Source organism: Oncorhynchus mykiss, chromosome 7, assembly GCF_013265735.2.
Source record: "Oncorhynchus mykiss isolate Arlee chromosome 7, USDA_OmykA_1.1, whole genome shotgun sequence".
Classification (NCBI taxonomy): Eukaryota; Metazoa; Chordata; class Actinopteri; order Salmoniformes; family Salmonidae; genus Oncorhynchus; species Oncorhynchus mykiss.
This window is the reverse complement of record NC_048571.1, coordinates 5,791,307-5,803,801: the sequence shown is the minus strand read 5'-3', so window position 1 is coordinate 5,803,801 and position 12,495 is coordinate 5,791,307. Positions and strand designations below refer to the sequence as shown.

Here is a 12,495-nt window from a genome sequence, read left to right as displayed (position 1 = left end):
TCTAACAGCATATTAAACTATATATCTAACAGCATATTAAACTATATATCTAACAGCATATTAAACTATATATCTAACAGCATATTAAACTATATATCTAACAGCATATTAAACTATATATCTAACAGCATATTAAACTATATATCTAACAGTAGACAGCATATTAAACTATATATCTAACAGCATATTAAACTATATATCTAACAGCATATTACACTATATATCTAACAGCATATTAAACTATATATCTAACAGCATATTAAACTATATATCTAACAGTAGACAGCATATTAAACTATATATCTAACAGCATATTAAACTATATATCTAACAGCATATTAAACTATATATCTAACAGCATATTAAACTATATATCTAACAGCAGACGGCATATTAAACTATATATCTAACAGCATATTAAACTATATATCTAACAGCATATTACACTATATATCTAACAGCAGACAGCATATTAAACTATATATCTAACAGCATATTAAACTATATATCTAACAGCATATTAAACTATATATCTAACAGCATATTAAACTATATATCTAACAGCATATTAAACTATATATCTAACAGCATATTACACTATATATCTAACAGCATATTAAACTATATATCTAACAGCATATTAAACTATATATCTTACAGCATATTAAACTATATATCTAACAGCATATTAAACTATATATCTAACAGCAGACAGCATATTAAACTATATATCTAACAGCATATTAAACTATATATCTAACAGCATATTAAACTATATATCTTACAGCAGACAGCATATTAAACTATATATCTAACAGCATATTAAACTATATATCTAACAGCATATTAAACTATATATCTAACAGCATATTAAACTATATATCTTACAGCATATTAAACTATATATCTAACAGCATTTTAAACTATATATCTAACAGCATATTAAACTATATATCTAACAGTAGACAGCATATTAAACTATATATCTAACAGCATATTAAACTATATATCTAACAGCAGACGGCATATTAAACTATATATCTAACAGCATATTAAACTATATATCTAACAGCATATTAAACTATATATCTAACAGCATATTAAACTATATATCTAACAGCATATTAAACTATATATCTAACAGCATATTAAACTATATATCTAACAGCATATTAAACTATATATCTAACAGCATATTAAACTATATATCTAACAGCATATTAAACTATATATCTAACAGTAGACAGCATATTAAACTATATATCTAACAGCATATTAAACTATATATCTAACAGTATATTAAACTATATATCTAACAGTATATTAAACTATATATCTAACAGCAGACAGCATATTAAACTATATATCTAACAGCATATTAAACTATATATCTAACAGCATATTACACTATATATCTAACAGCATATTAAACTATATATCTAACAGCATATTAAACTATATATCTAACAGTAGACAGCATATTAAACTATATATCTAACAGCATATTAAACTATATATCTAACAGCATATTAAACTATATATCTAACAGCATATTAAACTATATATCTAACAGCATATTAAACTATATATCTAACAGCATATTAAACTATATATCTAACAGCATATTAAACTATATATCTAACAGCAGACGGCATATTAAACTATATATCTAACAGCATATTAAACTATATATCTAACAGCATATTACACTATATATCTAACAGCAGACAGCATATTAAACTATATATCTAACAGCATATTAAACTATATATCTAACAGCATATTAAACTATATATCTAACAGCATATTAAACTATATATCTAACAGTATATTAAACTATATATCTAACAGCATATTAAACTATATATCTAACAGCATATTAAACTATATATCTAACAGCATATTAAACTATATATCTAACAGCATATTACACTATATATCTAACAGCATATTAAACTATATCTAACAGCATATTAAACTATATATCTAACAGCATATTAAACTATATATCTAACAGCATATTAAACTATATATCTAACAGCATATTAAACTATATATCTAACAGCATATTAAACTATATATCTAACAGCATATTAAACTATATATCTAACAGCATATTAAACTATATATCTAACAGCATATTAAACTATATATCTAACAGCATATTAAACTATATATCTAACAGCATATTAAACTATATATCTAACAGCATATTAAACTATATATCTAACAGCATATTAAACTATATATCTAACAGCATATTAAACTATATATCTTACAGCATATTAAACTATATATCTAACAGCATATTAAACTATATATCTAACAGCATATTAAACTATATATCTAACAGCATATTAAACTATATATCTAACAGCATATTAAACTATATATCTAACAGCAGACAGCATATTAAACTATATATCTTACAGCATATTAAACTATATATCTAACAGCATATTAAACTATATATCTAACAGCAGACAGCATATTAAACTATATATCTAACAGCATATTAAACTATATATCTAACAGCATATTAAACTATATATCTTACAGCATATTAAACTATATATCTAACAGCATATTAAACTATATATCTAACAGCATATTAAACTATATATCTAACAGCATATTAAACTATATATCTAACAGCATATTAAACTATATATCTAACAGCATATTAAACTATATATCTAACAGCATATTAAACTATATATCTAACAGCATATTAAACTATATATCTAACAGCATTTTAAACTATATATCTAACAGCATATTAAACTATATATCTAACAGTAGACAGCATATTAAACTATATATCTAACAGCATATTAAACTATATATCTAACAGCAGACGGCATATTAAACTATATATCTAACAGCATATTAAACTATATATCTAACAGCATATTAAACTATATATCTAACAGCATATTAAACTATATATCTAACAGCATATTAAACTATATATCTAACAGCATATTAAACTATATATCTAACAGCATATTAAACTATATATCTAACAGTAGACAGCATATTAAACTATATATCTAACAGCATATTAAACTATATATCTAACAGCATATTACACTATATATCTAACAGCATATTAAACTATATATCTAACAGCATATTAAACTATATATCTAACAGTAGACAGCATATTAAACTATATATCTAACAGCATATTAAACTATATATCTAACAGCATATTAAACTATATATCTAACAGCATATTAAACTATATATCTAACAGCATATTAAACTATATATCTAACAGCATATTAAACTATATATCTAACAGCATATTAAACTATATATCTAACAGTAGACAGCATATTAAACTATATATCTAACAGCATATTAAACTATATATCTAACAGCATATTAAACTATATATCTAACAGCATATTAAACTATATATCTTACAGCATATTAAACTATATATCTAACAGCATATTAAACTATATATCTAACAGCAGACAGCATATTAAACTATATATCTTACAGCATATTAAACTATATATCTAACAGCATATTAAACTATATATCTAACAGCATATTAAACTATATATCTAACAGCATATTAAACTATATATCTAACAGCATATTAAACTATATATCTAACAGTATATTAAACTATATATCTAACAGCATATTAAACTATATATCTAACAGCATATTAAACTATATATCTAACAGTATATTAAACTATATATCTAACAGCAGACGGCATATTAAACTATATATCTAACAGCATATTAAACTATATATCTAACAGCATATTAAACTATATATCTAACAGCATATTAAACTATATATCTTACAGCATATTAAACTATATATCTAACAGCATATTAAACTATATATCTAACAGCATATTAAACTATATATCTAACAGCATATTAAACTATATATCTAACAGCATATTAAACTATATATCTAACAGCAGACGGCATATTAAACTATATATCTAACAGCATATTAAACTATATATCTAACAGCATATTACACTATATATCTAACAGCATATTAAACTATATATCTAACAGCATATTAAACTATATATCTAACAGCAGACGGCATATTAAACTATATATCTAACAGCAGACGGCATATTAAACTATATATCTAACAGCATATTAAACTATATATCTAACAGCATATTAAACTATATATCTAACAGCATATTAAACTATATATCTAACAGCAGACAGCATATTAAACTATATATCTAACAGCATATTAAACTATATATCTAACAGCATATTAAACTATATATCTAACAGCATATTAAACTATATATCTAACAGCATATTAAACTATATATCTAACAGCAGACAGCATATTAAACTATATATCTAACAGCATATTAAACTATATATCTAACAGCATATTAAACTATATATCTAACAGCATATTAAACTATATATCTAACAGCATATTAAACTATATATCTAACAGCATATTAAACTATATATCTAACAGCATATTAAACTATATATCTAACAGCATATTAAACTATATATCTAACAGCATATTACACTATATATCTAACAGCATATTAAACTATATATCTAACAGCATATTAAACTATATATCTTACAGCATATTAAACTATATATCTAACAGCATATTAAACTATATATCTAACAGCATATTAAACTATATATCTAACAGTAGACAGCATATTAAACTATATATCTAACAGCATATTAAACTATATATCTAACAGCATATTAAACTATATATCTAACAGCATATTAAACTATATATCTAACAGCATATTAAACTATATATCTAACAGTATATTAAACTATATATCTAACAGTATATTAAACTATATATCTAACAGCATATTAAACTATATATCTAACAGCATATTAAACTATATATCTAACAGCATATTAAACTATATATCTAACAGCATATTAAACTATATATCTAACAGCATATTAAACTATATATCTAACAGCATATTAAACTATATATCTAACAGCATATTAAACTATATATCTAACAGCATATTAAACTATATATCTAACAGCATATTAAACTATATATCTAACAGCATATTAAACTATATATCTAACAGCAGACGGCATATTAAACTATATATCTAACAGCATATTAAACTATATATCTAACAGCATATTACACTATATATCTAACAGCAGACAGCATATTAAACTATATATCTAACAGCATATTAAACTATATATCTAACAGCATATTAAACTATATATCTAACAGCATATTAAACTATATATCTAACAGCATATTAAACTATATATCTAACAGCATATTAAACTATATATCTAACAGCATATTAAACTATATATCTAACAGCATATTAAACTATATATCTAACAGCATATTAAACTATATATCTTACAGCAGACAGCATATTAAACTATATATCTAACAGCATATTAAACTATATATCTAACAGCATATTAAACTATATATCTAACAGCATATTAAACTATATATCTAACAGCATATTAAACTATATATCTAACAGCATATTAAACTATATATCTAACAGCATATTAAACTATATATCTAACAGCATATTAAACTATATATCTAACAGCATTTTAAACTATATATCTAACAGCATATTAAACTATATATTTAACAGCAGACGGCATATTAAACTATATATCTAACAGCATATTAAACTATATATCTAACAGCAGACGGCATATTAAACTATATATCTAACAGCATATTAAACTATATATCTAACAGCAGACGGCATATTAAACTATATATCTAACAGCATATTAAACTATATATCTAACAGTATATTAAACTATATATCTAACAGCATATTAAACTATATATCTAACAGCATATTAAACTATATATCTAACAGCATATTAAACTATATATCTAACAGCATATTAAACTATATATCTAACAGCATATTAAACTATATATCTAACAGCATATTAAACTATATATCTAACAGCATATTAAACTATATATCTAACAGCATATTAAACTATATATCTAACAGTAGACAGCATATTAAACTATATATCTAACAGCATATTAAACTATATATCTAACAGTATATTAAACTATATATCTAACAGTATATTAAACTATATATCTAACAGCAGACAGCATATTAAACTATATATCTAACAGTATATTAAACTATATATCTAACAGCATATTAAACTATATATCTAACAGCATATTAAACTATATATCTAACAATATATTAAACTATATATCTAACAGCATATTAAACTATATATCTAACAGCATATTAAACTATATATCTAACAGCATATTAAACTATATATCTAACAGCATATTAAACTATATATCTAACAGCATATTAAACTATTTATCTTACAGCATATTAAACTATATACTTTACTGTAGCAACCATATCCCCTTGCTCATTATGTCTTGACTGTTATCGTATACAGTCGGGCTGGGATTGACGACTCAAAGAAGTGGGGAATGTTGTTTCTCATCAATCAGCTCTTCAAGATCTACTTCAAGGTAAGGCAGTAGTGTGATTGGGTGAAGTTTTGTTGACATGAAAAGGCCCTACTTTGTGTGTGTGTGTGTGTGTGTCTAAACGGTTGTGTGTGTGTCCAGATCAACAAGCTACACCTGTGTAAGCCACTGATCCGGGCCATCGACAGCTCCAACCTGAAGGATGATTACAGTATGGCCCAGAGAGTCACCTACAAATACTACGTAGGCCGCAAGGCCATGTTCGACAGCGACTACAAACCAGCCGAGGAGTACCTGTCCTTCTCCTTCCAGCACTGCCACCGCTCCAGCCAGAGGAACAAACGCATGATCCTCATCTACCTACTGCCTGTCAAGATGTTGCTGGTGAGACAGAGTGCCTCACTGAGAGAGCTCAAACATACACTCATCTAGCCACACACGTCTGAATTCAAATCAAATTAAAAAAGCTTGACTGTCAATCAGAGACGAAGACTGGTGTTGCTCATGTTGATTCAGGGTCACATGCCTAATCACCAGCTGCTCAGGAAGTACGACCTCATGCAGTTTGCCGACGTCACGAAAGCTGTGAGGTGAGTGTCACCACCCGCCCGCTCCTTGCCATCTCTCTTTCTCCTCTCTCTCCCCCTACTCCCTTCTTGCCCCTCTTTTTCTGATTTCTGTCTCTCTGTCTCTGTAACAGTGAGGGCAACCTGCTGCTGTTGAACGAGGCCTTGGCCAAGCACGAGACCTTCTTCATCCGCTGTGGCATCTTCCTCATCCTCGAGAAGCTCAAGATCATCACCTACCGGAACCTCTTCAAGAAAGTGTGAGTCTACTCGCCAAGTCCAATGGTACTGTGCTGGCCTGGTTACACTTTTAACCCTACTGAGCCAAGTCCAGCTGGACTGTGCTGGCCTGGTTACACTTTTAACACTACTGAGCCAAGTCCAGCTGGAATGGGCTGGTCTGGTTACACTTTTCACACTACTGAGCCAAGTCCAGCTGGAATGGGCTGGTCTGGTTACACTTTTCACACTACTGAGCCAAGTCCAGCTGGAATGGGCTGGTCTGGTTACACTTTTCACACTACTGAGCCAAGTCCAGCTGGAATGGGCTGGTCTGGTTACACATCCATCATAGTTGCTGGAACCGCACTGAAAGGACAATGTGAAAATAAATTATCTGAGGCAGCACAGTACGATTCAGGTCAGCCCTATAGTGTGAATTGGCATAGTGTGTGTGTGTGTGTGTGTTTCTGTTAACATGCTTGTGGTATGTGGGTTAGGTACCAGCTGCTGAAGACTCACCAGTTGCCCCTAGATGCCTTCCTGGTAGCTCTGAAAATGATGCAGGTGGAAGAGGTGGACATTGACGAGGTGCAGTGTATCCTGGCCAACCTAATCTGTGAGGTGAGATCCCACCACACACCTTTTCCTCTGACCATGTGCTTCCACCTGATATTTCAGACAGTAGTAAAACACGAAGCAGCAGATGAACTCTCTTCCTCTCTTCTAGGGTCACATCAAGGGCTACATCTCTCACCAGCACCAGAAACTGGTCGTCAGCAAGGCCAATCCATTCCCCCTGCTGTCATCATCTTCCTAATCTACGTATCCCAGAATCCCCTTCACCCAGGAACTGCTCCCAGAAATATATTTCCTTATTATTTAGGTTGCATTTTATTTTGTCATATTTTTAACATTTTGAATAAAAGTTTTGTTGTTGTTGTACTCCTTGTACCACATGTTTGTTTATTAAGGAAGTGTGGAAGATAAATGATTTATATAATTATAGTACATGTTAAAATATAACCATTCGCTTTCATTTACATTGTTAACCTTGGAAAAAACAACTTAAATCTTGAACGCAACCTTGTTGGCTGTAAGTCCAGTGTAGGTAGGGATCAGGCTAACCCTTAGTTGTTGGCTGTAAGTCCAGTGTAGGTAGGGATCAGGCTAACCCTTAGTTGGGGTTACACATAAGGTCCAGGTGGGTCATGGGTAATTTGTGGTGTCATCCTCATCTCTGTCATCTTCACGCGCTGCTGGATCCATTGCAAGTAGCGAGACAACTTGGTGAACAACAGGGTTTGTCCACAGTCATGTGACGTGGGTGGCGAAAGGTGCAAGCCTGTTAGGAACGCTGTACCCCTCTCCACAGTCACAACAGGGGTCCCGGACAAAAGGCCGCAGTTCCTCATTAGTCCTGGTTTGAGGTCTGTCTCATTAAACCTAGTCAACTTAGTCCCACAGAAGCCCTTCTGGCTCCCCATACAGAACATCTTGTTGGTGAGGGGCTGGGAGACGTTCACCTGGTTCCGACAGCCCTCCGCATGCAGGTAGGAGAGAACAGGGGGGCCGTGGGATTGCCCCCGGAACTTATCCGGACCCCTGGCCACCCCCTCCCTTCCTGGACTCATCAACACGTTCTCACTGAAATCCTTAGTGGGCAGGCACAGGTGGGAGACAGAGGTGTCGAAGGGAAGGGGCTCATTCAGTCTCACCAAGGCCAGGTCGTCCTCCAGACTGCCTCTCTCGTGGCGGTTGTGAACGTACAGTTGGGTCGATAGAGGGATCCTCACACTATTATTTGAGGCACCTTAGAGGATGAAGGGAAACTGTTAGATTTCAGAAAGATTTGAATCTGCCTGAGGTGGAGGTTTACACACTAACAGATCAAACGTCAGTGTTTTTATCGCTGTGGGACTCACCTGTCTGCATGCTGTGGACTTTCTTTCCCATGTACAGGCAGCTAGCTGAGGTCAGGACTGCCTGAGGCCCCAGGATCACCCCGCTACACAGCTCTGCACCAGCCTCATCCACAAACACCACCTGCCAATCACAAAGCCACAGGTTAAAGGGGAAGTTCAGTATTTCACAACTTATTGTTCCTCACCTTGAAAGTAGTCTATAGGCCAGGAGAAACAGACTCCCCCTCACCTTGAAAGTAGTCTATAGGCCAGGAGAAACAGACTTCCCCTCACCTTGAAAGTAGTCTATAGGCCAGGAGAAACAGACTCCCCCTCACCTTGAAAGTAGTCTATAGGCCAGGAGAAACAGACTCCCCCTCACCTTGAAAGTAGTCTATAGGCCAGGAGAAACAGACTTCCCCTCACCTTGAAAGTAGTCTATAGGCCAGGAGAAACAGACTTCCCCTCACCTTGAAAGTAGTCTATAGGCCAGGAGAAACAGACTCCCCCTCACCTTGAAAGTAGTCTATAGGCCAGGAGAAACAGACTTCCCCTCACCTTGAAAGTAGTCTATAGGCCAGGAGAAACAGACTCCCCCTCACCTTGAAAGTAGTCTATAGGCCAGGAGAAACAGACTTCCCCTCACCTTGAAAGTAGTCTATAGGCCAGGAGAAACAGACTCCCCCTCACCTTGAAAGTAGTCTATAGGCCAGGAGAAACAGACTTCCCCTCACCTTGAAAGTAGTCTATAGGCCAGGAGAAACAGACTTCCCCTCACCTTGAAAGTAGTCTATAGGCCAGGAGAAACAGACTTCCCCTCACCTTGAAAGTAGTCTATAGGCCAGGAGAAACAGACTCCCCCTCACCTTGAAAGTAGTCTATAGGCCAGGAGAAACAGACTCCCCTCACCTTGAAAGTAGTCTATAGGCCAGGAGAAACAGACTTCCCCTCACCTTGAAAGTAGTCTATAGGCCAGGAGAAACAGACTCCCCCTCACCTTGAAAGTAGTCTATAGGCCAGGAGAAACAGACTCCCCCTCACCTTGCTCTACGTTGTGCTGGTAGGGGAGGAACTTACTTGCCATGGACAGCGGTTGTGTGGACAGACGTGATAGGCTACGTTGATTTGGTTTGTTGGCTGGAGTCTTCCACAGGGGTGCTTAACTAAGGAAACAGAGACGTCTCTATTTAAAGTGTGTGAGAGAGAGAGTGTTACAGATGTCTAATTCAAAAGAATAGGTAGATGTTAACCTGCAGGTATGCAGCTCCTCTTATCACTGTGAATCTTGTACCCCGTGGTGCAGGAGCACTGGTATGCTCCAAAGTTGGGACTGCAGAAGTGGTCACAGGAGAAGGGCCCCTTGGTGGGGCACTGAGCGCTATCTGTCACAACACACAGACATATCTCTTAGACTACTCGCATAACTATGAACACACACTCTCACACACACATTGACACACACTCATAAAGAGTTCTAATGTAGGTGTTCTTTTGACCTATTTCACAGTTCTTCCCGTGGTACAGCTCTGTGCAGCTACAGGTGAAACCTCCAATGCTGTCCTTGCAGCTGCCGCCATGGAGACAGGGATTGGGTTTGCACTGGTCCCCATCTGAGGAGGAAGAAGAAGGGAGGGGATTCAATATCTGGAGTCGGGAGAAAACCCAACACCCCTCTGCCGCGATTCAAAAGAATGAGACATACCTACGTAGACATTCCAGAAAGTGTCCTATTGAGGTATGAGAGAGAGAGAGAGAGACAATGGACACAGGGTTTAAATCAGAAAACTACTACATTAGTTATGGATAAGGGGATTGCTTATGTTGTCAGATTAGTGCAGTTGAAGGAAAGGAGTCAAGGAAAGGAATGCATTTTAGACTATTGAGATGCACCCTGTAGGCCTAAACTGCTCACAGTTTTGGGTGTGTCTTCAAAGTACTCCCTGGCCTCCTCGTAGTTGCAGGTCTCCTCATAACACTCTCTCTCCAGGTTCCCCTGAAGCATCTCCTCCAAGAAGAACGCATTCGCTCTCTTCGACCGTAGGAAGACCGTGCTGGCGTACGCAGGGGGTCTGAACACTGAGGGTCAGGGAGGAGGTGGAGGAAGAGCAGGAGAGGAGGAGGTAGATGAAGAGGAGGAGGGAAAGGAGAAGGGATAGGAGGGGAAGTGGATGAAGAGGGGGGAGGGGCAGGTTAATGAAGAGGAGGGGAAGGTGGTGGACAAAGAGGAGGAGAGGAAGGGGAGGTGGATGAACGGGAGGAGAGGAGGGGAAGGAAGGGGAGGAGGAGGGAGAAGACATGTGGAACAACAACAACTGAAAAGTGAGACAAACCAGAAGTGACTCAGTATTCATTTTTCTCCTTCCAGGTTGAGGATAATGTGTTAAATGGTGGAAAGTTAAACATGAAGAGTTTTCACTTTAAGTGGTACCATCATTGAGTTTCATGCCATTTAATTACATACAGAACAGTTTGTTTAATGTATACCTGTGGAGGCTGCTAAGGGGACAAAACATGGTTTTCATACCGTTCCATTTACTCCATTCCATCTATTAAACTCCATTCCAGACATTATTATGAGCCGTTCTCTCCTCAGCAGCCTCCACTACTGCATACACAACACTATGCTGGTCATATGTAGACTGGAAAACTATGCTAGCAAAGTCATTGTCAGCCTGAAGGTATGATTAACAAAATGTCTACTTGGTCCTGTAGCTTTCACAGTGCAGTGGCTTACCTCTCCCATAGCTGCAGACCAGGAGGACACTGCTCAGAAGAGAGAGAGACAGAAACCACCATTGCCTCCACGAGCCCATTACAATCCACATCCACACCGTACCCACAAGCCTCTCTGCCTGTGCCAAGGTCCTGTCTGTAGCCCTGTCTATCTCTCTCTCTCTTGCGCTCTCTCTCTCTATCTTTCTGTCTTACACACACAACCATGCTGGCGGGTTAACATTGCCAAGTAAACCCCCACCCGCTTGCCAGCCCAAATGTCCGTTTTTAGTCATTGCTGTATACGCCAACAAAGTTATGTGGTGTGAATTTCTCCAGGATAGCGTAATTTATGTGGATCTCCCTGTCACCTGACGTAATAAATGTAGCTGGTGCCAGCTCTAGATAGTTTAAAGATGGTGCCTCATTAGCAATTGTATGTAATATAATATCTACCAAATATGCTACTAATATGCTAATGTTATGAAGATGAATTGAGATGAAACGTTCAGTAAAATTCATTGTATAACATGAGGTCTTCACAAACACAATGTCCCACAGATGGACTCTAGACTGTACACACAGTAGAGCAAACAGCAAATCCACCT

At 34.8% G+C, this 12,495-nt stretch overlaps 2 protein-coding genes across 5 annotated transcripts in view; one reads left to right on the top strand and one right to left on the bottom strand.

Moving 5' to 3' along the window:
• LOC110527206 (PCI domain-containing protein 2) overlaps positions 1–8,216 on the top strand; it is a 24,842-nt gene extending 16,626 nt beyond the window's left edge. For all 4 annotated transcript variants that reach the window (XM_036982187.1, XM_036982188.1, XM_036982189.1 and 1 more), the window contains exons 8-13: positions 6,453–6,528; positions 6,628–6,870; positions 7,003–7,076; positions 7,187–7,312; positions 7,772–7,895; positions 8,002–8,216. In XM_036982187.1, coding sequence (XP_036838082.1) covers positions 6,453–6,528; positions 6,628–6,870; positions 7,003–7,076; positions 7,187–7,312; positions 7,772–7,895; positions 8,002–8,091 — 733 coding nt within the window. In that variant the 3' untranslated portion in view covers positions 8,092–8,216. The remainder of the gene's footprint in view (positions 1–6,452; positions 6,529–6,627; positions 6,871–7,002; positions 7,077–7,186; positions 7,313–7,771; positions 7,896–8,001) is intronic.
• Positions 8,201–12,495, bottom strand: LOC110527204 (vitamin K-dependent protein Z). Its single transcript, XM_021608359.2, has 8 exons — positions 11,910–12,495; positions 11,088–11,251; positions 10,878–10,902; positions 10,672–10,785; positions 10,426–10,557; positions 10,253–10,338; positions 9,197–9,317; positions 8,201–9,084 (listed from the first exon to the last, which is right to left on the bottom strand). Exons 1-8 carry the CDS (start codon positions 11,998–12,000, stop codon positions 8,459–8,461), a joined length of 1,359 nt encoding a protein of 452 aa, XP_021464034.2. The 5' UTR covers positions 12,001–12,495; the 3' UTR covers positions 8,201–8,458.

Excerpts from the sequence above, each read along its gene's own strand:
- LOC110527204 (XM_021608359.2), bottom strand. The coding sequence starts at position 12,000 with ATGTGGATTGTAATGGGCTCGTGGAGGCAATGGTGGTTTCTGTCTCTC. Across the intron at positions 9,318-10,252 it reads ACAACCGCTGTCCATGGCAA|GTGGTGTTTGTGGATGAGGC; the intron begins GTAAGTTCCTCC and ends TGTGATTGGCAG. Across the intron at positions 9,085-9,196 it reads AGTCCACAGCATGCAGACAG|GTGCCTCAAATAATAGTGTG; the intron begins GTGAGTCCCACA and ends TCATCCTCTAAG.